The sequence below is a fragment of the Mustela putorius genome, unplaced genomic scaffold, assembly GCF_011764305.1.
Source record: "Mustela putorius furo isolate JIRA1106 unplaced genomic scaffold, ASM1176430v1.1 tig00000275_pilon_pilon_pilon, whole genome shotgun sequence".
NCBI lineage: Eukaryota > Metazoa > Chordata > Mammalia > Carnivora > Mustelidae > Mustela > Mustela putorius.
Genome location: NW_025421341.1, coordinates 6,614,981 through 6,642,197, shown reverse-complemented (window position 1 = coordinate 6,642,197; position 27,217 = coordinate 6,614,981). Strand labels below are relative to the sequence as shown.

General features: G+C 40.3%; 1 protein-coding gene across 2 annotated transcripts in view; it reads right to left on the bottom strand.

Annotated features, from left to right (window-relative positions):
• Window positions 1–24,182, bottom strand: part of LOC101693479 (aldehyde oxidase 4-like) — a 57,067-nt gene extending 32,885 nt beyond the window's left edge. The window contains exons 1-13 of one of the 2 annotated variants that reach the window (XM_004781999.2): window positions 23,769–24,182; window positions 20,352–20,409; window positions 18,298–18,394; window positions 15,472–15,580; window positions 14,099–14,225; window positions 10,847–10,908; window positions 8,353–8,436; window positions 7,687–7,767; window positions 7,093–7,237; window positions 6,754–6,846; window positions 4,733–4,884; window positions 3,437–3,530; window positions 1,465–1,574 (exon numbers count right to left, since the gene is read on the bottom strand). In XM_004781999.2, the coding sequence (XP_004782056.1) occupies window positions 1,465–1,574; window positions 3,437–3,530; window positions 4,733–4,884; window positions 6,754–6,846; window positions 7,093–7,237; window positions 7,687–7,767; window positions 8,353–8,436; window positions 10,847–10,908; window positions 14,099–14,225; window positions 15,472–15,580; window positions 18,298–18,394; window positions 20,352–20,409; window positions 23,769–23,825 (1,269 nt within the window). In that variant the 5' untranslated portion in view covers window positions 23,826–24,182. The remainder of the gene's footprint in view (window positions 1–1,464; window positions 1,575–3,436; window positions 3,531–4,732; window positions 4,885–6,753; window positions 6,847–7,092; window positions 7,238–7,686; window positions 7,768–8,352; window positions 8,437–10,846; window positions 10,909–14,098; window positions 14,226–15,471; window positions 15,581–18,297; window positions 18,395–20,351; window positions 20,410–23,768) is intronic. The other variant, NM_001310168.1, reaches the window with a different exon arrangement.
• Between the last annotated feature and the right edge of the window lie 3,035 nt (window positions 24,183–27,217).

Sequence of the window (27,217 nt, the reverse complement as noted above, 5' to 3'; positions counted from 1 at the left end):
TCTTGGTGGGGGCAGGGGTGCCACCGCCGACCCTGTCAAAGATAGAACATTTTTAATTTAGAAAGCGAAAGTGACAAACTTGATTATTTAGTCCATTGTACTGACCCACTGGTGGGGACTTTCCTCTCTGGTCCTGCTGCCACGGGCTCATGCCCACCTGAATTATGGCACGACCGCAGTAACCTCTGAACTGGCCATTCAACCTCCAGTTTCTCCTCCAACCAGCTTATCCTCTATTTTTCTCGTTAGATTGGCTTTCCTAAAATACCATTTTCATTCAGATTTTACCTTGCTTTAAAGACTTTAGAGATGGCTGTCCGCTAGGACATATACAAACAACCCCCCTGATGGAACAGTAGATCTGCTCGGTGACGGAGCCCCAGCCTCCCTCCCCGCCACATCGCACAGGGCTGCCCCAGCGCCCCTGCCCTGTTGCCCAGCCTCCAACCTGCCATTCCAGCTAGTCCCCAACCCCTAGCTGTTCTCCCGCCTGGAATGAGCACCCACTTCTCTCCCCTGATCTTTGCTGTATCCCAGCTGCTTTCCCTCCCTTCTGAGCAACACGCACGTTCCAGCCCTGTCGCTGGAACTGCGCTGGCTCTCTGCGCACACATTTCCTAGCTGAGATAATTAGCTGTTTCCAATTTCAAGCCCTTGCTCTCAGATCTAGAGACCTTTGAGGACAGAAACCCATGTCTTAGGAATACATGAAGTGTCTTCTGGATTTAGCACTATGCTTGACATGTCGAATGGTAGATGGTTAATAAATAAATAATTTTATTTAAAGTAGTTAATAAATGTTAGTTGATTTGGAATTATCTTTATGATCATAAACTTTAATTTACTAGAAACTTATAGATGAAACTGATTATAATTTTTCTCAGTCTTGGCTAAGATAAATATTTATCTGAAACCAAAAATTCAACTCTTCACACAAAGGGCTCTCTGTTTGCAGAGGGATAGGGCCCACAGAAATGTTATTCTTTTTTTAAAAAAAATTTTTAATGTCAGTATAGTTGACACACAATGTTACATTAGTTTCAGGTCTACAGCATAGTGATTCAGCATCTCTCTACCTTATACTGTGCTCACCACAAGTGGAGCTCCCATCAGTCACTCTCCAACATTATTAAAATATCAAGAAATGTTTTCCTTTAAAGTTCTTTTAAAAACAAAAGAAAAAAATGAATATAATAATAATGAATATATAACACTGTGAATACGATTTGGGTTATTTTAATCTTTATACCAATAGAGTCGTATTTTTATTTTACTTTTTATGGAGGAAGGGAGCCACAAAGGCAAAAGTGCCAAGGGTCCAGGAAAGTCACAGTGTTGCCCTGGTAGGAAAGCAAACCAAAAAGGTCCTCTGAGAATTTGCCCCTTTCTGAGAGCAGCCCCAAAGTCTCCCTGCAGGGTAAGCAGGGCTCCCCTCAGGTGGGCAGTGAGTCAGGAAGCCTTTACCTGAGTAGAGTGGGGAATATAAACAGATAGCACAATCTCTTCGGATTTAAGGCTGGCTTCAGGTGATCTCTCAAGGAAAAGGCTGTTTAAAGGAATCTGCCGTTCTCCTTCTATTAGAGAAAATGATCTTGATTAGATGCATTTATCAAACAAAAGAGTATGTAGCAAGGGGTAGGTGTGCTGCATCTGGTGGAAAGAGAGAGTGCAAGCTACAAGCCAGAAGATGTGATTTCTAGTTACAGCTTCCACACTGAAAAACCTTAGGCAAGTCACAGAACCTTTGGGGCTTCCGGTTCCTCATCTGTAGAATGAGAAGGTTGGATCAGATAATCTCAAAAGTCTTTTCTGAGAGCCCATGGGTGGCTCAGTCGGTTAAGCACCTGCCTTTGGTTCAGGTCATGATCTCAGGATCCTGGGGTCGAGGCCTGTGCTGGGCTCCCTGTTCAGCAGGGAGTCTGCTTCTCCCTCTGCCTCAGTCTCTAACCCCACTCATGCATGCTCTTTCTTCTTCTCTCTTAAATAAATAAATTGAGTCTTAAAAAAGAGAGAGAGAAGAAAATTCTTTTCTGGTTCTTAGCACACACTGCTCACAAATTTTGGCCTTGAAGAACTTTAAAGCTATTGGGAAACAACCTAGTACAATGTGTTTCACAAATGGAAAAACTGAGGTCCAGAGGTCCAGAGAGGTTAAATGATCTGTTCAAAGTGCTGGAGATGGGACAGGTAGCAGAGGTGGAATGCCTGATATATAGCTTGTCTTTCATAAGCAGTTTACAGTACTCTCTTATTTGAGTCACTGTATTTGTTTTTTAAATGTGTTATCTTTCTTTCTTTCCTTCTTTCTCTCTCTTTCTTTCTTTCTTTGGTAGAGAGTGAGCACATACACGAGCTGGGAGGGGGGTGGGCAGGGAGGGAGAGAGAGAATCCCAAGCAGGCTTCCTGCTCAGCACAGACCCTGAAGCAGGGCTTAATCCCGTAACTCTGAGATCATGACCTGAGGCGAAATCAAGAGCTGGACGCTCAACTGACTGTCACCAGGTGCCCCTAAAAACGTGATTTTAATCAAAGAGAGGGTATCTTATATCAATAGCTCTGTGAATAATATACATTTATTGTTATTTCACTAAATTTAAATAATTTTCTCTTGGCCAAGCTCAAGCTGTCTTTCAATGAAGAGAGAAGTAATGAGGAATACGCTCCACAAATTTGATTCTGTTTAGGATGAAAAGTTCTAGGGGTGTCTGGCTGCTCATTCAGTGGACACATGACTCTTAGTCTTGGGGTTGTGAGTTTGAGCCACACGCTGGGTATAAAATTACTTAAAAATAAAATCTTAGGGGCACCTGGGGGGCTTAGTGGGTTAAGCCTCTGCCTTCCACTCAGGTCGTGATCTCAGGGTCCTGGGATCGATCGAGCCCTGCATCGGGCTCTCTGCTCAGTAGGGAGCCTGCTTCCCCTTCTCTCTCTGCCTGCTTCTCTGCCTAGTTGTAATCTCTGTCTGTCAAATTAATAAATAAAATCTTAAAAAAAAATCTTAAAAAAGAGAAGGAAAAATCCTATTAGAAAAATTTCCATCTTTATAAAACTCTGAAATGTGCTCTAAAGCTTTAAAACTGTGGGTACATTCGTGTCCTGCCGCAGTTGCCAAATAAATAAATAAATAAAACTTCAGAGACACAACTCATTTAAAAAATGCTTTGATACTACAATTTGGACTGTACATAAATGTAGCCAAACAGTCAGGAAAAACTCTCAGGTGCAGTAACTTATCTGATCTACAAGATACATAACATCTGAGAATGGGATAATCGATCTCAGTTTCATCCTAACACTTGAGGTAGTATAGAAGTAGTCTATATATTTGGTGAGTCTGAGTTAGATATACTTGAGTTCCTAATTCACGGTTTGTGAAAGGAGCTACATAACAGACAGTGATAATTATAAAACAGAATGTCCAAAGCTTATCTCTTACCTTTAGATATCAGATTGATGGTAGCATTTCCTGCTGCTAAAATGGGATTTAGGTCAGAAAAATTAGGTCTGCTCACCACATGTCCCCCTAAAGTCTAAATAAAAAAAAAAAAAGATAACAATTTTAAGCTAGTTATTTGAAAAATAAGGAATTACATGTATAGGAATCTTAAGTTTTAATTTTTTCTCTTTTTTTGTTTCCTAGAATGATCTGGTATGATTTTAGGGGAGCTAAACAGAGTTAGGCCACATACTGTGCAAGATTCCTACCCCCAACCCAGTTCAAGCTTACTGCTTGAGAAAATGTTTTTTCTGTGTGCAATGAGGAAGAAAATTTCTTTGAGAGCTGACCCTAGCACGAGTGTCCAATAACATGGGGGTAAAGTGGGGAACTAGAGTGAGTAAACTCTAAAGAATTGGGATATGTAGCATTCCCATTCAAAATGCTTGTTGTAATGTCATGCAGTAGAATTCATCTCTGTTATTCCAAATCATCAATAAAGTTGCCTCAGACATAGGCTTGAATGAGAAATTTTGAGGGGATGGTGGGCAAGGGGTGAAGTGGAGAAGAATAACCTGGTCGAGAAAAAGGAACAAAAGATGCAGAGGATGAAAACATACAGTGAACTTCGAGGGCCAACAGAAATAGAGGCAGAGACGAACAGGAGAAATGCCCCACACCGAAGTCTCACTGAACTACCCATCCTGTGTGGAATGGGCAGAGACCTAAACCATTACTCTTAAATCTTGAATAACAAGGAAACCTCAGTAAGCTAGACAACTGGGGGACGTCCAAGAATAGACATGTGGGATACGTGTTAAGAAGCTGAGCTCAGCGCAAAGGTTTAAGACAAGAAACAGCCATAAAAGAGTATTTTCGAAATGTAGGCTCTTGTTACTCTATCTTGGATAAGACATATCTCCTAGCCTGTTAGAGCTGGCCAGTCCATTTGGTTGGACTTTAGCTCTTAAAATGAAAAAAAAGTGGCTTAAAGAGGTCAAGGGGCTTCTCCGGGATCATACCATTCATGGGTGACAGGCCGGGTTTAGAATCTGGGCATCTTCAGACTTCAGTGCCATAATCTTGTGATATAATATGCCATTTCTCACTTTGGACACACACATACACGCAGTGTGGTAACTCTCACTCTGAGCACATACACACATGCACACTCATATTGTAGACACTTGTTCGACATTGACGGGGGATTCCTCTTCAGAGTAATGTTGCTAAGCTGAATAGACTGTCAGACTGTCTGTAACTGTGGCTTCTTTTGTATCACACTAGGGTGCATACCGCCATATTCCTTATCTGGGCTCCAGCAAGTGTCCTCAGATGCTTCAGGAGGGCACGGTAAGTCTTAGTCTTCTCCTTTGGTTGCTCCAAAACAGTAAGATGTAAGGCATCGCTCAGCTGGGCCAGGCTGTATCCTGCACCTATGGTCACCCCTGCCAAAAAGACAGTGGAACAGAAACTGAAGGCAAATTATGACAAGATGCATGGGCTGCACAGAAAGAATCTTTCAGGTATTTTTTTTTTTATATTAACTTAGAAAAATGAAAGGTAAAGACATTTCTGGCAATTTGCTTTATTCCCAAATATTAAGTACCAAATTCTTTTTCTCAGTCACGTGTACAGTCCTATGTGCCATACATTTTGGGACACATCAAGCACAGATATCTGAAACTCATTACTTTGTTAACTCCCAGTTAAGTGTTTTCCTGAATAAATTGATCAAATACAAAAATTTCAGTCAAGATTCTATAAGACTGTTGTTTTTTTTTTTTTAAAGATTTTATATATCCATTTTAGAGAGAGAGAAAGAGTGTGAGCCGGGGGAGGAGCAGAGGGAAATAACCTCCCGTAGACTGTGAGCTGAGCACTGAGCCCCATGCGGGACTCAATCCCGTGACCCTGAGATCATGAGCTGAGCTGAAGCCAAGAGTCAATGCTCAACCAAACGAGCCACCCAAAGTGCCCTGATTCTGTGTCTTTTAAAAGATCATTGAGTCTATGTGGGCAGTGACCGACACATTTGCGTTGCCCATTCGCCTGTCTTCTACAGCCAGCTCTTCCTCTTGTTCCTGCCTGTACTTTGGGTCAGTTTTGCTGGCAAGTGGGCTTTCTGGGAATGCTTTGAGTAGTGACGTGATCTAGTTCATGCATTCTCAAGGATAATGCCAGTGCAAAGAGGGTGAAGAAAGCCTTACTCTTTTGATGTGTAAAGCCCTGAATACACACTGTACACAAACAGATATATGGTCTATCTATGGTGTTAAAATTTCATGGAGGGATGATTAGGGGGAAAATGTCTATTGCTCCCTAGTGAGGCAATAATGAAAAGGTTGAAAACACTGACTTAGTGTTCCAGGCTCTCCCTCCCTCCCAGTCTCTTCACTCCCGCCCTGCTCTAACCAAGTACCTCCACACCTTACTTCCAACCCTCTCCTGGACCAGCCCGGCTTCCCCTTCCTCCATTTCTTCCTAACAGTCCACTGATATGAACATTCTAACTGGCTTAAAAAAAAAAAAGAATGATCAGAGGGGAAAGCAGACAATTTCTCATTTGATTTCTGTTTATTCATTGGAGAGAATCTTATTTTAAAGTAGAATTTTTACCTCCTATACCATTACCTATGCAAATGCTGAGTTTGGATGTTTCTCAGATAGCATTTTTCAGTGCACTATGTGGAAGGGGAACTTGACTAAATGTAAGAAACCCTGGAATCCACTTGATCATGTGTTAGCTGTGTGAAGTTGGGGAAATTACTTAAGTCCTTTGATTCTTTATCTTTACCAAGCTTCCCACCTGCTCTCTCTGCCTTCCTGGACTGTCATGAGGATCAAAAGAAACAAGAGATGTGAAAGCATTTGGTAAATTGTGAAAAGACTATAAATAAGATAGTTACAATTAAATTTTCAAATTTTGTGTCCCAGACTTTTTTTTTTTTTTTTTTTGAATGTGTGTGGGTATAGGCTGAGCCTTGAGCAAATTTATGAATCAGGGAGTAATATGTAGCAAGAACATTTCCTACAGGGCAGCCAATGTCTTAAGTCTCCTTTATTCAGTCAATCTCTCCATTTCTGGACAACCTATATGGCATCTTCCCACCATTATGGCTCTGAGGACCATGTAGTACTCAGTGGCAAGTTGAATAATTCAGTTAGATAAAGCTCATATAGGACACACAGTAGATGCTCAATAAATATTTCTGAATGAATAAATGAGGCCATACATTCTATGAAGTGCTCAAATAAGCCCAGTGCATATAATTACTTATAGTCTACCAACAGCCAACGAAAATGAAGGTTCATACCATCATCTGTGTAGTCCACAAAATACAGTTCTGGTAGCCCAAGGGGAGATATGAAAACTGGATGGAATTCACCTTTAAATTTAATGCTGGGTCCTTAAGGAGAAAAATATTTAAAGTAATTAGAAAAGGAAGTCAATGGGTGGTAATAGATGTTGCTTACTTATAATCCTGAGTGAAAACTGTGACAAAACCCACATATTTGCAAAAGAAAACAATGATTCTAAAGGACCATCAGTATCCATTAAGTAAAATGAACTGCATTTATGAGGAATTTAAAAAGAGAGACAGATGTCTAGGTTACCCAAGCTAGACTAAGGAACACGGTTAAAAACCACCCACCTACTGCAGTATTCCCCATGATGAGGGGGGCTTCAGGGAAACTGGCTTTCAGCTCCAGAAGGTCATTAAGAGTCACAGGGGCAATCCAGGTAGTCCTCTCCCCTTGGAACGTCAGTCTTCTTTTGTTTGGATCTTCTGCCATTCTCTGCAGAGAAACGAACCCAATAGGCTTTTGAGAAAGGCTGCTGAGCTACATGCCATGAGGACATCCACTGCTCTGGTTGTCCAAATGGCCTGATGGGTCATTTTAGCAGTAAGAATAATGTAATTCCATTATAATAAGTATCCTTTTTCAAACTATCTTTAATATATCTCACAATGTAGCTATGTGATGCTGAGTAAGTTACCTATACTCTGAGCTCAGGGTCTTTGAGTAAACAAAGAATCAAAGCATCTCTGAGGTCCTAGCAGTACTACTCTTCTAAGCTATCTGCTCGACAATTTCATAGTTGAACCGAACAAATTCATACCAATGGGCTATCGCACTGGACACATTTCCAAATTCTAATGTCTAAAACTCAGTAATTCCAGAGCCTACTGAAAAAGGCTTTGTACCACGTCACGTTACAAAACAACAAAAGTAAAGCATCTTACTATTAGTTCAGGGGGGAATATAGGTTCCTGGGATGGATCCAAGGGCTGGAATTCATCTTCATTATACAGTTTGGTACACATCTCAACAAAACAAAACAAAATACAAATAAAACTTCAGAGTTACTGAAAGATGTACAGGAATTTCTAAGCATGAGACTTCAGAGTTAGGGCTATACCTCTGACACCCCAGACACAAAATGGAGGTGCCAGAGCCACAAAGTACCACTGAGTAGAATTCTTCCCACCCTCAGAAGACTGTAATGGTTTCCTGGAAGATGTACTGGACTCTTGGCTTCCTCTTTTAGCATCGGGAATTAGGTTTTAGCTTCTGTGCTGGGTCTCAGGTATTATTCACAGATATTTATTTGCCAAGAGCATGAAGATGCACTGCTTGCATCTCTCATAGTACTTGTTGCAGGGAAGGGTGGTGGTAAACCTGATTAAGGTACAGAAAGTTGTAATGCTCCTGAAGGAAAATGCCTCTGTGGTGCTTGGCCTCATGAAAGTCATGGGCCTGCTAATTTTTGAAGCATTTTAAAGATATTTTACTTCCTGAATTCTCTTCCTTTTAATTTACCCACTGAAAAAAATAGGAAATGAATACATTTGGATTCATGTGTATATTTTTCAGTCAATCCAAACTGAAGTAGAACTCCAGATACTTACTTTTTCTTGTCTGTTTATAAAAGACCCCTCTTCTTGATCCATGCAGCATTTTCCTGATCCCTTCAGTCCACAAACAGTTGTTTCCTTAGGAAGTAATGCAAGAATTTAAAATAAATTCATCGGTTAGTTCTTAAAACATCAACCTGAGTACTTGAAGTCCCCAGGCCACACAGAAGTGATGAAAGAAGTAACAGAGCCTGTCCTTGCCTTCAAGGGCTCCGTAATGGGGTGGAGTGGAGAACAAGCCATTCCATCACTGAACAATTAGGGAAAATTACAGGGAGCATGTAACCATGCTATGATAAGGTCTTGTTAATGTGTTGCTCAAAAGCCAGGGGATCATGAAGGAGGTCAGAGGAGATGGGGTCAGCCAGCTAAGGCTTCCTGTAAAGTGCTGTAAATGGAGTAGTTAACAAGGTAGTAAACAAAAAAACAAAAGAGATGGCTTTTCTTTATCCTAAGAGTGATACAGCATATATCTGTCACAAAGTCCTGGGAAGGCAAACTGCCTTTAAGACTTTCTATACACAAAGAAAAATAAACTGAAAACCCGAGTTTTATTTGGGTGTTATTGGAGCTCTTCTGAATTATTTGGATGATTCAAGTCCCAAACCATTTTACCTTAATTTTTAGGACACTTCCTGCAGACCCCAAGTAGTGGTTTTGGACTGAATGTCCTGGTCAGTTACTGCAACTCTACCTAATTATTTTCATTCCTGTTTGTCCTTTACATGTGTAGACACAACCCAAGGCTTTGGGGTGCTTTGGAGATATATGGTTTGACTTTGTACATGGAGTTAAGGAGACCTGGGTTCTAGTTCCTACTTTAACACATAATAACTGGGTTGAGTTTGTTAAATTAGGGAAATAAAACCCCTCCCAAACCGGTCTGTTTGATTTAAATATGTAAATGGCACCTATAGTATCTGACACAGAGAAAGTGCTGCAGAGGTGGTGGCTGATGTTTTCACCCGTGAGGAAGAAGGGATTTGGATTTTGGGACAATGCTGTGCACAGTAAAGGAACAAATGACAAATGGCTGAATGTGAGGACCCAAGTGAGTGAGATAAAAAAATCTATTTTTGTATAGGTAGATTGGGCCTCCAGGTAAAATCACATATTAGGTTGAATCATGAATCATATGAAGTTGCTGTTTTTGTGAGTCATACTGGTGGAGGACTGACCACTCATATTGTTCGACATGAACGGTATCTTACCCAGGATTTCAAAGTAGCTGTAGTGTGTAAAGCTTTTCAGATTCTTCATCACAGGCCTAAAAGTAGATTTTTTTCCCAAAGACTTTTTGGTATTTGGAATTAACTTGTGTAACTTGAATTGTTTTTGGTCAACAAAAATTATATAAAATTAATTTTCACCATAAAAAAATGGGTGTTAGAATTCCATCCTAACTGAAACCTTGTTGATATTTAACATTCTGAAAACTTAATATATCTCAAAACTACAGCCTCCCACACCCCGTGCCATATGCTAAAGCGTTCTTTTCCGATTTCCTTCATCCTGTCTGGTTCCTTAATCTCTTAACTTTGAGGGTGATTTGGATTTCCTCTTAACTGTATCCTTTATTGTCTGGAGGTTATGATTCTGACAATCCCCTTCCTGAAAGTTATCTTTTTTGGGTCCATATCTACCACATGGGTCGAGGTCCTCACTCCTTCATTCATGGGGGGCTGCACTAGTCCACGCCTTCATCCCTTTCAGTTTTATCTTTCTTACTGGCAGATGCCAAGAATTTTCCCTTTGAAATACTATTCCCATGTTACACCTAGCTTGAGAACAGACAATGACTGTATATTGGTTACCAAATTTAAGTCTAAATTCCTTAGCCCAGAATAATATCTTTTTACTTCCTAATGCTTTAGCTATGTATCAGTTTTCTAGATGAACCTTGCACATCTTTTCTTTTTCCTACTTCAGTGTGTTTTCTTACCTGGAATTTCCTACTGGCCTCTCCTCACTCGTTCATCTCTATCACTTCTTTTAAGGCCAAGCTCAGAGCTCCCTCCTCCAGTGTTTCCTTTGTCTCTTCCCTTCCCACTCATTAATTCTCTCTAATCCATGTTCCTTCAAAACTGATATACATGGTATAGGGGATATATTGAACTTTTAATATCTTGCTTTTCAATTCTTAGTCTATATTTTTTTTTCTTTAAAAAGTCTATAGTCTTAGTCTATTGGTCCAAAATAATATAGACTATTCCTTAGTCTATATTATTTTCTTTAAATGAGTTTGCATTTCTTGAAGTCATGTAACAATACTTTACTTCTCAGGAAAGTACCTATTTTAGGGCTATAAATAAGATACATGCTAAAAGGTTTATTTAAAAAATACCAACAGTGGCATTCAACAACTTTCAATGGTTAGAAAAGTCAACATGAGGATATTTTAGAAATAACTTAATGTAATAGAAGATATTATGCAAATGTCCATTAATGTATTAAATCAACTGAAAAAAGTTTTTTTATTGTAACTTACCTCACAGAAAGTTTTTCCACTTTCTACAATTGGTCGGTATCCAGTACAGCGGCACAAATTACCTGATTAAGAAGAGATGAGTTTTGGAGTGCCTGGATGGCTCGGTTGGTTGAGTGTCTACCTTTGGCTCAGGTTATGATCCCAGGTCCTGCTTCTCTCTTTCCCTCTGCCCTCCCACCCCCTGGCTTATGCTGTCTCCCGCTCATGTTTTCTCTCTCTCCCAAGTAAACAAAATCTTAAAAAAAAAAAAAAGAGAGAGAGAGATCAATTTTTAAGGAATAGTAATGAAATATATTCTTTATTTGTGCTTCATTTTTTTCAGTGAAATAGCTCTATTACTAATTAGATTTTTTCTTTTGGGAACAGAGATGTTCTTCAAAAAAAACTTGAGATTACCTTTTTTCCCTGAAATATCACAAAGGTCTCCATAATTTTTCCATCAACTCTTTCCGCCTTATTTCCTACCCCTGTCCTAACTCAAGCAACCCTGCCACTCCCATAACATCTCATTTGTCTCTTTGTTAAGCTTTTCTTACATAGTCTTTTCTCTCTCACATGTTCTCTTAGGGAGAATATGTCCATTTGTCAGGGCCCTTTTCCATGGGGTCTGCTCTAACACCCCAGCCAGAGCTGTATTCACTGTCTGGGTCTTTCTGCAGGCTGTCATCAACTGTGCTAGCATAGGGTCATTTATGTACATGCTTCATCTCCCTCAATGGATCTTAGGTTCCTGGAGAAGGCAAGGAATATCTTAGATTTCATGAACCCTCCCAATACTTTTTTAACAAAGTATACTGAAATTCTGCAGCCATTATAAATATTTATGAAGAGGTTTTTAATAAAATGAAAAAATTCTTATGTTACACTGTTGAAACTGTAAGTACAGTATAAAATCATATATATAGTAGCCGTCAGATTCAAAATAAGAAAACAAAACTTATGCATAGAAAAGACTGACAGCAAACAGAAGTGTGTGATTGTGGTTATTTCCTGAGGGCAGAAATATGAATGAGATTTTTTCTTTTTAATTTTTTTCTGCATTTTTCATAACAGGAATATGTTATTTTTTTAATTTATTTTTTATTTTAAGCATAACAGTATTCATTATTTTTGCACCACACCCAGTGCTCCATGCAATCTGTGCACTCTATAATACCCACCACCTGGTACCCCGACCTCCCACCCTCCGCCCCTTCAAAACCCTCAGATTGTTTTTCAGAGTCCATAGTCTCTCATGGTTTACCTCCCCTTCCAATTTCCCCCAACTGTTATTTTTTAAAAATAAATTCAAAATGATATGTCCAGATGCAGCTTAACAATTTCATAAGCTATATAAATGTGTGAATTGGGTAGGTTTAAACATCCAAAAGTGTAAAAGCTTGATTCCAGTGAGTCATGCGGAAACTTGGTTAACAGATTATCCTCTGTTTTTGTTTTTAGAACAGAACAGTTGAAGAAGAATCTGCATGCTCGAGATGGAATTCAGACCCCATAATCTATCTTTCCTTTTGCTAAGAAGAAAGAATGCAGAAGTGTGTGAGTTAAGAATCTCCTTTTGGAGTCAAGGAAAAGAGCTGAAATGTCTAAAACATAACTAACATGGCACGAGATACCAGTATTTAAGAGGCAATGGACACCTTCTCTCTGATAAACTATAAGTAAACATTAAAGGTTAGAGAGAGCTAATATCAGAGTTTTCTGTCGTGTTTTTGTCCTTGGCCACATAATCAGTGACAAGTCTACAAGCCCACCACAGGAAGGCCCACCACAGGGATGCTAATAGTAGCCACTGCGGAAATTCTTCCGGTTCTGCGGGGAAAAAATATGGAAATTAAAAAAAACTTTCCCCTTAGTCTTGAAGAGAAAGACAAGATTACATGAAGTGGTGATTTATACCAGCTGATCATTTTAGAAGATATATGCCACCCCTAACTGTATTACTTTGGACTTTATTATATGTTATTGTTTCCCTTAAAATATTAACATGAAAGCTATCAGTGTGGCTAGGATTTATAATTCTAGAAAGAGCTCAAGCAAATGGATTGTGAACCAAAATATACCTTCCAAATTATTCATACCCTGCATAAGTTTATCTACTTCATCAATTTAGCCAGACTTTATAGCACCACCTCCTGATGGTTGTTATATGAATTACAGGCACAGAATCTAGGAGGAAATAATCCTAAAACTGTACATATGCAAAAAAACAAACAACAAGTAGGGCGAATCTCAAGATCTCTGCTTTTTGAAGCTCTCATTTCCTCATTAGTATGGATTATTTCATTGAATAAAGATTATCTATTCAGGTTGGGTTAAAATTATAATTGAAACCATAGGTCAAAGTTTTAGTAGTACTTTGTAAGAAAGTGAAAAGTTTTGACTGAAGAAGTTGTTGAGAAACAAGGGAAAATACTATTTTTATATACCACTTACATAAAATTTAAATTGCATTTTTATTTTGTTTTAGTCTACGTCTTTTCATCATAATACTGAATTTCTGACTAGGCTTGTTTACTGAAAGGGACAAAGAGCTTTCATATAATATTAAAAGGTTTACTTTCACGGCTTCCTTCCAAGAACTAGGGGCCAGTTACCTTGAAAGTAGGTAGATTTGTAGAGGAAACTACATTTGTTAACATGCTTTTCTTTCATTTTTGTTTTTGTTTTCTTAATAGAAAATTGTGTTTGTTCATTAGATTTGATAGTTATTTCATTTTAGGAGACTGAATTACTAAGTTTATTTGTGATAACTAGTTGCTGCCTGTGACTTCTTAACCCAACCAGAACATAAAAATAAAGTATCAGAAAGTCTATCTTCTTTATAAAAATTTTTAAAAAATTAACTGTAGTAAGCAGAGTTAATGAATGAGTCCAACAGATTAATTTAAAAATAAACAACAAAAATCTCATTCGTCCACACTACCCAAATTTCCACATTTGGAAAAGATTATAATATTATAAATGTTAGAAAGAACCTATTTGAATGCCTTCATAGAGGGACACTGGGATCCGTTAAGGGAGAAAGATTTGTAACGAAACCAATATTGCCCCAGTTCTTGGCATCACTGCTCACAAAAGGAAGGTAGTACTTCCTAGAAAGTATTAAAGGTACTAAAGAGGCCTTCGTGTTAGCCAGGTGCCTGGAATCTCAAAGTTTGCCACAATGTCTCTCCATGGGCTGGGATTTCCTCTTCTAGTTATTCGGGCACTTTCTACCCTAGGCCCTACCTACAGAGGACCAAGAAAGCTCACCTCCAATAGCTTTGGTTATCTGCTCCAGGGTTGGCTCTGGGTGGTTCCTCAGCAGCGTGTAGATGGACATCACCATCCCTGGGCTGCAGAAGCCACACTGTGTGCCATGACACTTGGCAAGTCTTTCCTAGGAGGAAATAGTACATTATTTATGCTTCAAATCTCTTGTTTCCCTACTTTGGATACTAGAAAGGAGTACAACTTATTTATTTAGCTTTCCAGAAATGAGTGCAGCATAAAAGATGTTCACTCTGAGGAAAATATTTCTATTTCTTGAAAATATTTTTATTTTTGAAAGCTGTTTTTTCTCCCCTCAAGAAAAGCCTAGTGGCAGGATTAATTGTCTTTAGTCTCCAGCTGATTTCTTTATCTGTGAAATAGAAAGTGTAGCTTAGGGCATAAGTAAAATGCTTTGGAGTCCCCCTCCTGTGAGTTTTGGTCTCTACTAAACCTCATTAACTGTGTGACCTTGGTGATTTACTTTTCTTCATCTTTAAAATTAGAATAATAAAATATAAATAAAATTAGAATAATAATGGTATCTACCATATGGGATCATTGCGAGAATAAATGAATGAGTATATGCAAATCACCTAGCAGTTTCTGGGAAGTCATTTTTATCCCCTTCTCTGTATTATAGAATTTTTGAAGACCTAAATGACAAAATCTATATAAATGCTTCAAAAATTGTTAAGTGTCATTTAGTTAAGTTAGTTAGTTAAGTGTCATTTAGTAGTGTTGTGCCATTCATATATTTAATTTAAGCATATTCAACTTTTATGCATTTAAATACAACAAAGAAGCAACAAAAATAAGTGGGGAACATGACTCTGGGTCCGTCCTGTGTTTCCTTTCCATGTGTCTCTCACAGGGTACGCAACTTAACTGGCTGGCTCGAGTGTGCTTCAAATGTTTTTAAATAGACATTTTTCAAATTGACCCCTAAGATGAAAGCCAAATACTTCAACTGTAACTCAACTAAAAGGAGAGATACTGTTCTAATAGTAGAGGGAATTGTGTTGGATTTATCACTAGATGGCAAATTCCTTGGGATTTGGCATACAAACTGCCCTATAAATGTGGTGGTAAAGGTTTAGCAACAGAACCTCTGGGAAAAAGCCCTCTAATTTGTAGCTTCTATCAATTTTAGTAGTATAAAGTGTCCTTGTTTTAATTTAGGGTAAGGGTGGGGCTGAGAAATAAAGATGCCAAAACCAAAGAAGGAATCTTGCTTTATATACCAGTCTCTAAGAAAACCTTAGTTATGAAGCACTGATTATGGCAAAATGAAAATTTAAAAGCACGGAGGATTTCAAAGTTGGTGAGAGTACAGCAGACTATGTGGGATGTCTATACCAGAATTACACTCTTACCTGCACGGGATGAATCCTGGTGCTGATGCTTCCTACGCCTTCCACCGTTGTGACAGCAGCCCCATGCAGAGAGCAGATGGGCACCAGGCACGCTGTAACTGGAGAGTGGCTGTGATGGGTATTTGTAAAGAGAATACATTGGAATCATAGGGAGTGAATAGTGTCAATCAGGGAGTCCAGGAAAGTCATGGGACAACAGTTCCTGAGAATACAGAGAATACTTGGTAAAAATCTATAGATTTCTAGAAGTTTCTAGAAAAGAGTCTACATATGGCTGGCATCAAGTGGTAGAGAGAAATGGAGAAAAAGAATAATGAACAGTTCTGTGTAAGAACGCCAAGAGACCTTCTTTATTATTTCCCATTCTAGGGAGAGGAAATCTTTTATTCTTCAGATAGCACACTGACTTACATAAACTCCACCATGGGGTAGTTTAGTCCTTTTGATTTTCAACTACGTGATACTTTTAAATATACAGACACTCTGCTTGCATGCTAGTCCAGTTAAATCAGAATCTTTGGGGGTGGACCACTTTACCACATTTTAAAGCTCCTCAGCCAATTCTAATGTACGGCCACAGGTGGAAGCCACCCATTTACGCCCTTATCTTGATCATCTTTCCCACAGTAGAGTCTGTGTTAATGATGAAGTGAATGTGGTTAGCACCAGATTCTCATCTCACAGGGTGGGAATGTGGTCCAGATCTCATTAGCCTAATTTAGTTTCTTTAGTCCCATTCAGACTAAGTCTCATTCTCTTTCAGGCATGGGATATTGTCCCTCTCCTTAGGAACTTTTCCTTTATTCTCTTACCCTGGAAGACAGTAAGCATGCTATTCTGAAGAAAAGACAGGGGTTCCTGGGAAGTTCAGTCAGTTAATGCCCTACTTTTGATTTTGGCTCAGGTCATGATCTCAGGGTCATGAGATCAAGCCCCCCCATCTGGCTCTGTGCCCAGTGTGGAGTCTGCTTGAGATTCGCTCTGCCCCTCCCATACCCTGCAACCTCACTCTCTCTAAATAAATCTTAAAAAGAAAAAAAAAAGTGCTGCTCTTGGCTCCACCAGCTCTTCGGTCAAAGGCATTTGGAAGCCACCCAGCTGACTGCGAGAGTGCTTGGTGTACAGAGAAAGAGTGCAACCGATAAATTTTTGTTTTTTGTGTCCTCTAAGTTCCTCCTCCCCCACATTACATGTAACCTCCCCTTAATCTCAACCTCCCTCTCTCCTTGCTCTCAACAGCTCTTCCAATGTTCATTGCTTTCCTCAGTCTTACCCTCGTACCTCATCTGGAAGTTAGAAGCTCGAGCTCCATCCACTCCCAGCCCACCACTTCTCACCCAGAGTCGCAGTCACCCGCCCTGTGTTCTAGGCCAGGAGGGCAGGAATCCTTCCTCCCTCTCCCTGTGCTCTGCCCCGGGCCTGCTCCGTCACTGAGAGTCCTCTTAACCTCTTCCCTTCTATAGCCTCATTCCCCTCAATTCCCTTGAGTTTAAAAGTAAATTCAAGTGTTTGCTGTCACTACACGAAGCCAAACCAAACCGATGTCTCTCTCCAGATGCTGGTCCATCTTTCTTTCCCTTCTTAGTCAAGTTTCTTCAAAGGCCGTCCACAGCTTCCTGGCCTTTCCGCCATTCCTGTGTCGTCTGTACCTCGTGCGCCGGCCTTGTCGGTCTGCTGAACGTGCTCCAGGAGCAATCTAATGGCCCTAGGTCATTCCCTGGAGTCTCATATATATTCTCATATATTCTCTCATATATTCTCATATATCGACCACTTCTACCTTCTAGGAACTTTCTCCTCTCATTATTCCTCCTTCAACTCCTTCTTCCTCTCCTTTCTGAGATGTCTGTTCTACGGTGTCTTGAGCTGGTAAGTGCAGTGTGCTTCATTCCGGATGGCCCAGGGCTGAATGCCTGCCTTCACCACCAAATGGCCCACATGATCTCGAGCCAGTTATTTAACTTTCTTTGCTTCAGCTTCCCCTTTTTTCAATGTGAGTGATAGTGATGCCTATCTCAAAGCTGCTTTGGAGACTAAATATGACAATATATGTAAGCTACTTTGAACACTGCCTGGTATATGATAAGCATTCAATAAATGTTAGCTATTTTTATTACCATTAATATTTAGATTGATAGCTTCAGGTAAGGTATAGGTCTGGATGAGACCTCTTCTCTGAGTGACAGAACGGTTTATCTAGATGCCTGAGGACAATTCCTCTTAGGTGTCTCGTAATTAATCTAGTGCAATGTGTCTAAAGCTAAATTTATTGCTTTCCCTTTCTCTGCTCCTTTCCCAAGTTCCCTAATTTGTAGAGAGCACCACCCAGTGACTTAAGACAAGAACTTGGAATCTTGCCAGACAACTCCTTCACCACCCATTTCAATCATTCTGAGCAAATCTGCATTTTAGGCCAAGGTAATTTGAGATCCCGTTCAGCTCTTCCAGGCAAATAATTCCTCTTAGTGTGTCAAAGACCTAAACCTCCTACCAGGACAATGTATCGCTACTTCATGTTTAAGCATTCTTGTCTGACCCCCAACTCTTGACATCTCTTGCTTGAAAGCAAAGAAGTATTTGTATAGCAAGAGAGAGCATGACCCTGAGAGACTGGCACACAGGACAGTAGATTCTGATGGAAACAAAGTCCATGGGAAAGATCTGGAGCTTACGAAGCTGTAGGCTGAGCAGGCCTAGAGGTCCTGTGAGCGTGATAAACACCTGGAAAGAAGAGAGGGGAGCGCCTGTGGACAGGAAAAGTAAGACACACCTCTGCGTCCTCCCCAGATGTGCCTAGGACAGGGCTGGGCCCAACACAAAGGATACCGGATCTCCTTGGTCTTGGGGTTGTATCTTGACACCATGACGGTGCAGGCGCCGCAGCCTCCACTTCCACAGCTGTACTTGGTGCCTGTGAGGTAGACTGGAAGGAAGGGAGTCAAGGAAAAAGAGGGGGCGCAGGCCACTTTGCTTCTTACGTTGTTCTTCCTCGGATACTGGTAACAAGAAACATGTTTTCTTGTTTCTTGTTTAGAGAGCTATTTCATTTTTTGGCATATAAATGAGCTCAATGGGGAAAGATGAGAAGAAATTACAGACTTACGCTGCCTTATCCGAAACCCTCAAGGCCAGATGCCTTTCTGATGTAAAAGTTTCCATATTTTACAAAGGTAATAAGATAGCATTCCCAAGTGGGGCTAGGGCAGCACCTTGTAATCAAACACGTGAGAATTTCTGCAGTGAACCATAGGGATATTCACACTAAGTGGGAAACAGGAAGACAACCAAGGACCTCATGAGAGATCAGGGTTTACATCCCAAAGAGGTGTAAAAGGCTTTTGAATTCAGAGTTGTGGATAAGGGGTCATCATTTAGGTGGTGGGAAATAGTACATGGGAAAAACTTAGAAAACTGTCTCTGGGAGCTTAACTTGCCCTGTTCAGCAATGTATGCTTCTATCTTCTTACTAGATTAGAGAATATTAATTTAATACCCACAGCTCCTGAACTGGTACTGTCACCAAGCCCTGTGTACCTTTTCCCTGTAAGATGTTTATATGTTTTCATAAAGAAAGAACAAATAATATATGTAAATCCTCTGCTTTAGATTCTTTAAGAATCTACTGGAATTTGCTTGGGGCCTTTTCTGGGCGAGTTTAAAAAGGATCTCGTGGGCAGAGGTCATAATTGGCTTGGGCAGAATAGTGAGCTGATCGGGATATTAGGGGACAGTCCTGGCTAAAGCAGTGGCATGATGGGTTAGGAAACCAGATTGCAAGGGGTTATATGGTGAGAAACAGTCTGGAAAGAAAATGAGGCATCAGGTACATATAATTTTTTAGATAAGTTTGGCAGGAAAATACAGAGAGAAACAAAGGGATGTTTTTAGGTGGGTATGTTGGGAGGCAAAAAGACGGGGAAGATCCTGAAGAGAGGGGATAACATTATCTTCTATATATCTTGTATATGTCTTGTATTGACTCCCCAGAGCCTAACATAGTGCCTGGCTCTTAGTAGGTATTCAGTAAGTATATATATTTCAACTTACTGTTTTGAAATATTTATAGTTTCATAGGAAGTTACAACAATAAAACAGTAACAAAACCTGTCACCTTGCTTGCCCCAAAGATGACATCCCACATAGCTATAATACAACATCAAAAGCAGGAAGCTGACCTGAGGATTACACTGATAACCAGACTAGGGAGCTTATGCAGAGTTTGCCACTTACACCTGCACATGTACCATGTAGGTACTGCTCTACGCAATTTTTTCTCCTAAACAGATCTATGTCACCATGCCCACAATAGCTGTGCTTCCCCAAACCTAAGACATTTTTTTCTGAAAGTTTGTTGCAGGTCTGTTGAAGGTACTGGAGGGGTAGGGAGTAAAAAAGTTCCAGATTAGAGGGGGAGAGCTGAGAGTACATTAGCTCTATGTTGGAATTTTGAAACATGTTTATAGAACCTTGTTTTCTCCAATAAGACTTATGAAATGGTCTAAGTGACAAGTCAGGGAAGTCCTCATGGGAAACTACACATGCCAGCACCATGTACCCCTGAGCAGTTGGCTGGATGTTTTTAACACTCCTGAATATAAAAAGTTATCAGGGTGGGCATGAGACCCAAAAGGTCATAGTTATTTCTAAAGTTACACACTCCTGTTTCACTGGATGATTCTTTTGGTTTTGCTCAGGTGAAATATATGACAAAGCATGAATCTCTCACTTTTGGATGACTTTTGTAAACTCCAACTAGACTCTACAAGTTAAACACAAGGGTATTTACCTTGAGTAAATACAGGGCGACTTTTTTCAGAAGTCTTAGCATGTCCACTTTTTACCACCCAGGCCAGATTCATTACAGTAAAATATAAGGATATGGACTTTCCTCAGGTAGTACAGTAGGTTTACTTCAGGATCAGCATTCTTCTCTACAACCTACATTATGAAACGAGAAAAGGGATTTTAGGAAGATAGTACCAACATGTTAGGGCAACTCTAACCATTGTTTTGGGGAAGTTTTTGACAGATGGTAGTTTCACAGGGGGAAAAAGATAACAAAGGAAAACTTTCTAACACTTGGAACCAATTTTAAAGAAATTATGGCATATTATTTCAACATCTCTGAATTTTCCCATATATATGACAATTATAAATTCTGGATTGCTTTTCCTTATAGTCACCCAGAGAGGGCCCAAATGGGAAAACAGATACATAGATTCCAAAATCGACTCAGATAACTTGTGGCCATAGGAAGTCACAGAAAAGGTTAGCCAGAGATTTCTTAATGGAGTCATGGGGTATATGTTACAAAGGGAGCCCCTCCTGTTCCCATACCCTGCTCCCAGCCCCCTAGTGAAATGGAGGTGCCACTAAGCAAAGGACGAGCAGACGGGAGCATGAATCTGGCTCTGCCTCTCATGTCGCACTCCTGGCTGTTACTGCCAATAGAAAGAAGCTGGCACATGAGATGAAAACCGTCTGCTTTTGCTGGCCCAGACAGCTTTTCTGCTAGGTATAGTCAGGCGAGATTAGAGAGAATGGAAGAGAAACTTACAAGGAAGTGTAGCAATGAACCCGAAACAGAGGACATTGTTCCATTAAAAGTGTTTTTTACTGTTATCACCCTAGAAAAAGGCAACAAACCACATTATTCTTCATATGCTGCCTATTTCCAAAATTTCTAAGTCCTTAGAAGATTTACTCAGCTAGAGATGAGCTCATCAGCCCTCCACTAGGAATCTTAGCATGAGGAGGAGGCTAAGTATAGTGGCATCTCAGAAACAAAGCATTATAGTTAGCTTTGCTTTGACACCCTAATGTGTGGCAATGGAAATTATCTCCAAAGGTGGGAGCAAGATAGGGGATAGGGAGTGATGGTGGGCAAGCCAGGACTAATATAACTTCCTCCTGTTTCCTCTATAACGGGGAAACCCAGACTGACGACACTATTCTGTGGTATAAAGACATTGATATACCTGAGACAACATTCCAGATAAATAGTAAACCCTCCCCAACCTCTTTAGATGCCCAGTGAGTGCAACACTTGATTTAATGCTTTCTCCTTCAATCATGACAAGGTCTGCTCAGGTTCCAAATGAGGGAAAAGGCAAGATTAGACTTTGGGAAATTAATTAAAGACTGCCAAATGCAGTTCTGACATATCAGATATATGGTATCTGAGATTTCAAAATATATTTGGTATGGTATTTCAAAAAATATTTCAGTAATCATATGAGAAATAGTGGTCATACCAATAGCTGTGCTCACAAAATTGTATGGGTACATCATTTCCTCCAGTAATTTATAGACACTTAGGAAAAAAATCCCTTTTTAGTAAGCATATGAAAACAGGGAAAACCTCACCAGTAACTGAGATGCAAGCGAAACCCCCGAGACACCCTGCCCATTAGATTAGCAAACCTTAGGAAGCATGATTATAGCAAGTTTTGGCACACTAAAGATTGGCAAATCATCTACAGGCAAGGAAACAGCACCTGTCATGCAATGAACTGTGGGAAAAGGAACTTGTGCAGGATTCTGGAAAGCCACCTAGAAGGACCTCTGAAAGCAGCGTGGTACAAGCTCACTCAAAGATTCTCTTGCCAGTGTTGGTGAGGAGACACGTCGTAGGATGTTCACTGCAGCATTTCTCGGGGTAGTGGGGAATTGGAAGCATCCTATGTGTCTATCGCTAGGGTCCTGGATAAGCAGAGTGAAGGATGTGCAGTCTGGAAAACTAGCATGCAGAAGTCTCAGGTTTTCAAAGAGCAACATGGATAAATCTCAAAACGGTGGTGTCACAAAAGGGAATTTATAAGTCACAATACCACTTGAGTAAGAACACACACACACACACACACACACACACACACACTCCTGCACAATACCACACAGGCCAAGCACTGTATATTTCTAAGATACATCTATATTTCTAAATAACTATATAGAAAGTAGATGGGAAGGACATATATATAAAATGCACAGAGTAGATGCTTATGGGGGAAAGAAATAAAGAGACAATAGGACATAAAAAGAAAGAAAGAAAAAAGAAAACAAAAGAGGAGTCTTGTCCAGACTGTGGGGATGGAATGCCATGGCCAGAGGTGAGTGTGCTTTGCTCAGCTCTGTGCCGGTGGGTCTAAAGGAAGGAAAAACAACCGCAAAAATAACAAAACCAATTTCTACAAAGAGGTGTATAATTTCCCCCCTTTGGCCATCAGTAACTTGTCTTAGAAATCTTTAAGACAGAGAAGGGTAAAAAGAGCAAAATATCATCTGTGTTTGCAAAAGACTGAAGACCTGGAGAAGGAATAATCATGCTAATGTAATATTAAGGGAGAAATGGTTTTATTCCAACAAAGGAAAAGCAGCAAAGTCTATTTACCTCACACTCAGAGTAAGTTCTTAGCTTCTGAATTACTACTAATTGTTACTCACCAATCATCTTTCTGACGTTCAGGTCATTCAAGGTCCTGACCTATTGCTAAACCCAGACTTTTTTCGTTCTTTTCTTTCTCTGTTGTTTAGTTCAAAGGCTTCCTAAAAATGATGTTTCCCTGCTATTTGACAAGCCAAAATCCCAAGAATTCTTGCCTTCATTGAAGTTGTGTTTCTTTCTTTAGGGAAGAACATCAGTAATCTAAAATAACTGAAACTTGAGAAGCATTAGCAACAAATGACTGTCCAAACTAATTTTTCATTTTAATACTTAACTAGTTTTTTTCTCTAATTGTCCCAAGGCACCTCAAACTTCCCATGTATTCATTTTGCTCATTAAAGTACAGGGTTGAGAACAACTGGCCCAGGCTAAGCATTAGAGCCGCCACATCTCTTCTGAAGAGAAGGCAGCTTACTGAGTAGTCCGTGTTTCAGACAGAGTGGCCTCTGCCTCTAGGTTGATTCATCAGCCTGAGGTGATTAAAGCAAAACAAAATCATTCTTTGCTACTGTTATCCTCAATGTCATATAGGCCTTCTATTAAAATAGAATTGGTGAACTCAAATAGAGCTAATATCCAAAAAAAAAGGGGGAGAATGACAGTTTTTCGTGCCTGTGGCAGAACTGATTTTGTAACATAACAAAGAGAGTCCCTTACTGATTCCAAAAGAAACTATTCCTTAATATTGTGCACCAAATCCTGAACTAATGATCAATGTTCAAGTTCATATTATGATAGCTGACTTGAAAAAGGAGAGAGAATAAAGATACAACAAGTAGCACTGCAGTAAAAGAAAAAAAGCTTGGCTTTTGTCCCTGGTATACAAAAATTCACATTGATCCTCTCATAAACTTACCTTTCTTCCATTCACAAAAAAAATCAGTTCATCAGAATTGGGAACAGAAGCCATCATACCAGGAAAAGAATGCCTCCACCAGAATAGAGGTTTGTCTGTCTGTTCTCAAGAGCAGATATATTAGAGCAAAAACCTGGGTAACCATTAGTCTTGCCCGCTGCGTGGGGTGATTTATAGCCACGCTGCCACGTGAGAAGCACCAACCAGGGCTCTCTGCCCACTCTGCCCGCAGGGACTTGGAGTGGTTCCTGGCAGCGCCCTGTGTTCTCCTTTCCTACAAATTAAGTCAGTGTCTTTGCCCATCCCTTTTGGAGTCTGACTGGTTTCCCCAGGGTAATGTGTTTAAAGCCAGATAAAAATTGAGTTTTAAACAGGCTGTTATCTGGCCAAGTCATCAATCAACAGTGCTATTAAACCTCATAAAACTTACTTTCTTTGATTTTTCAAAATCAAAAGATCTTTGATTTTTCCTATGCAGAGGGAAGATTCTACCACACATAGAACTAAAGACTTCATAAAATGTATTGTTCAAACTCAACTATAACAACATGCGAGTTTATTCTCCTTCCTTAATCTTTTTTTGTACTCACCTTTCTTCAAATTTAAGGGTTCACGACATCAAACTACCTAAACCCATAAACATGTACAGAGGTTTGCCATGCTCCCATCTGTTCTCAGGGCTTCATCCTTCAACAGCTTGGTGAACTACTGTCATCTTTGATTTAGAGACAAATGAATGGAAGCACAGAGATATTGGACAACTTGCCCAGTGTCACACAGGCAATGGGTGGCAGAGTTGCTCCAGAGTCTGTGCCTTTCATCTCCTTCCTGTGCTCCACATGGAAACCTGGCAGGAAATGAGGCTGGAGAACAGGCACTCCTGAGTACGTAGGGAGGTCTTGTAGGCCTATTAAGGCTTATGCGGAGTCTTCTAAATATAATGGGAAGCCACTGGAGGGTTTTGAGGAGGGGATGACAGGATCAGATTCAAGTTTTAAAAAGACTGCTTTGGCTGCTTTGCAGAGAATGAAAGGTAGGAGCCAGATTGGAAGAAGAGAGAGGATTAGAAGTTATACAGTGGTGCAGTCAAGAGATGGTGAGGCTAGGACAAGGATGACAGTGGGGAGATGGGTAAGAAGGGGTCAGATTTGCTGACAGACTGGATGTAAGGTATTGGGGGGGCTGAGTCAAGGATGTCTCCACAGCTTTTGGGTTGGGCAGGTGGATGAGGCTATCGTAAGTTCTGTTTGGACATGTTAAGTTTGGAAAACCTAAAAAACATGCAAATGGAGATGGTGAGTGGGTTGTTGGATACTCAAAACTGGTTTTGGGGTTTTTTTTTTTTTTGTCTTGAAGAGAGGGAGGACTTCAGATTTGGGGCAGAATTTCACCTCTAAGACTCCAATCCAGTCTTCCTTTAAATACTAAGTTCTGACCTCACCAACTGAGCAGTATGCCTACACACTCCCCTGCCTCACTGCCTTCACAGTTCCCATTCTCATCCTGATTGCTCCTTACCCAAGTACGGGTCTGAAGGACCAACAGGAGTTTACCAGAACAAAGAAAGGACATGTTTAGCAGACAAAACCACTTGTGTAAAGTCAAGGAAGTCTGAAATTGCATATTATGTTTCAGAGATTTAAAAGTAGTTTTGTTCTTATATATGAATTGCTTGGGAATGAATGACAGAAATAGGAGTATCAAATAGCATCATTCATTCAAAAATATTTGAAAAGATTACTTTCCTCATGGAGCTTAGGGGTGTGTGTGTGTGCACGCGCATATGTGAGTTCTGTGGGAACCTTAAGGCATTAGATAAAATGACATTTATTTCTAACGTGGTGGAAAATAAACTAGAGAGACAAGGTAACTTCAGATGGCAAGCAATGTGATCATTAGGTTAAGTTAATACCAAGTGACTTAGGACACTAGTTTAGTCTTGGGTAGTCAGGGCTAGTGTGTGTTTGACGTGAGTGCTAAAGGTGAGCCCACGCAGAGGCAGCATGGCAGAAGAGCCTCCAGTGGCCCTGAGAAGGAACTGAGGCTAGCATGTTAAAAGGCCCCTGTGGCAGACCGTGAATGGCAGGATGAAGGGAGAGTGAGGGGAGGTCAGAGAGATGGTAGGGGCCAGGACCAGGGGTTTGCAGATTTCTAAGGTGGGAAGGGACGCCACTGGAGACTTCTGAGCGAAGATATAGCATCATGTGATTTGTACTGTATCATCCCACCGTTATTACTGGGAAGAGGATAGCTAGGAGACCAGTTCCGAAATCTTTTCTCTGTTGTCCGTTAGAGGCTGATAAAAAAGCATCAGCCAGGGTGCAGGGTGATGGCAGCAGAGGTGGAGAGAAAGAGGCAGGCTGATACGAATTTTGGATGTAGAACCACGGGGGTGTCTTTAGTTTGAGTTAATTGGACTTCCAAGTGCACATGTCTGCTGGATGTAGGGATCCAAAGGTCAGAGAAGTCCAGACTGAAGCAGCCAATTTATGAATGATCAGCTCATAGATGGTGTAAGCACACTGTGGGGACTATAAAGTACCATAAAAAAAAAGTCACATTTCTTGTGGCAAGATATTTGAATGTTAGCTGATGTGCTTCCTCCTGGCCATTGCTTTCCCCATTCTTTAGCTGTAAGTGAGGGCATTCCACATTCCTGGCCTTTGGAGTGGATCCTTATGGCAGGAATAAAAAAAATTTTTTTTTTTTTAAATATAGTCTCAAAAAAGCCATTGAGACTCTTGGCAGAGACACCAGGAACAAAGGCAGGTGAGGCTGTGGACAGGGATGCCAAAGGCAAGTGTCCTTACCCCATGCCTCTGTCCTGAATCTACCACAGAAACTTTGAACTATGGGGTTTCCTCTAATTGAGTGGGACTGAGTTTCTGCTGCCTGGTGGAATGGAGCTTGAGATAGAATTTAAGTCTGTGTCTATATATCTAACTCTGAATTATTCTACATTTGTGTCATAGTCAACCTCATTTAGTACTCACATATATGCCAAGTGAAATGCTACCCTGTATTAGCTCATCTAATCTTCATGCCGATCTTTGAGGTAGGAATAAAATCTCCACTTTACAAATGAGAGATCTGAAGCAGCCAGAGAAGGATACAGTCATGTTTTGTACTCGGAGTCTGTGCTCAATCAAATAATTCTAAAATTTCACACACTTGTTTCCTTTTGTTCCCTCAACACCCTGGTGAGACAGAGAATAATTCAGTTTCCCTGGAATGCTGCATATTTTACTCTAATAGGGCAATAAAGTTTCCACTGCAGATGACTGCAGCTTTTAGTCAGCTGCTTTTATCCATCAAATTTTCAAAAACTCTAAGGTCGGACTCTGGGTGCCTTAGTTTTATCACCGATGGGACATACTTGGTAGAAAGACCCAGTATGACCCTCCTGAGGTGTACTGGCAATTCCAGGTCCAGGCTTTTTTTTTTTTTTT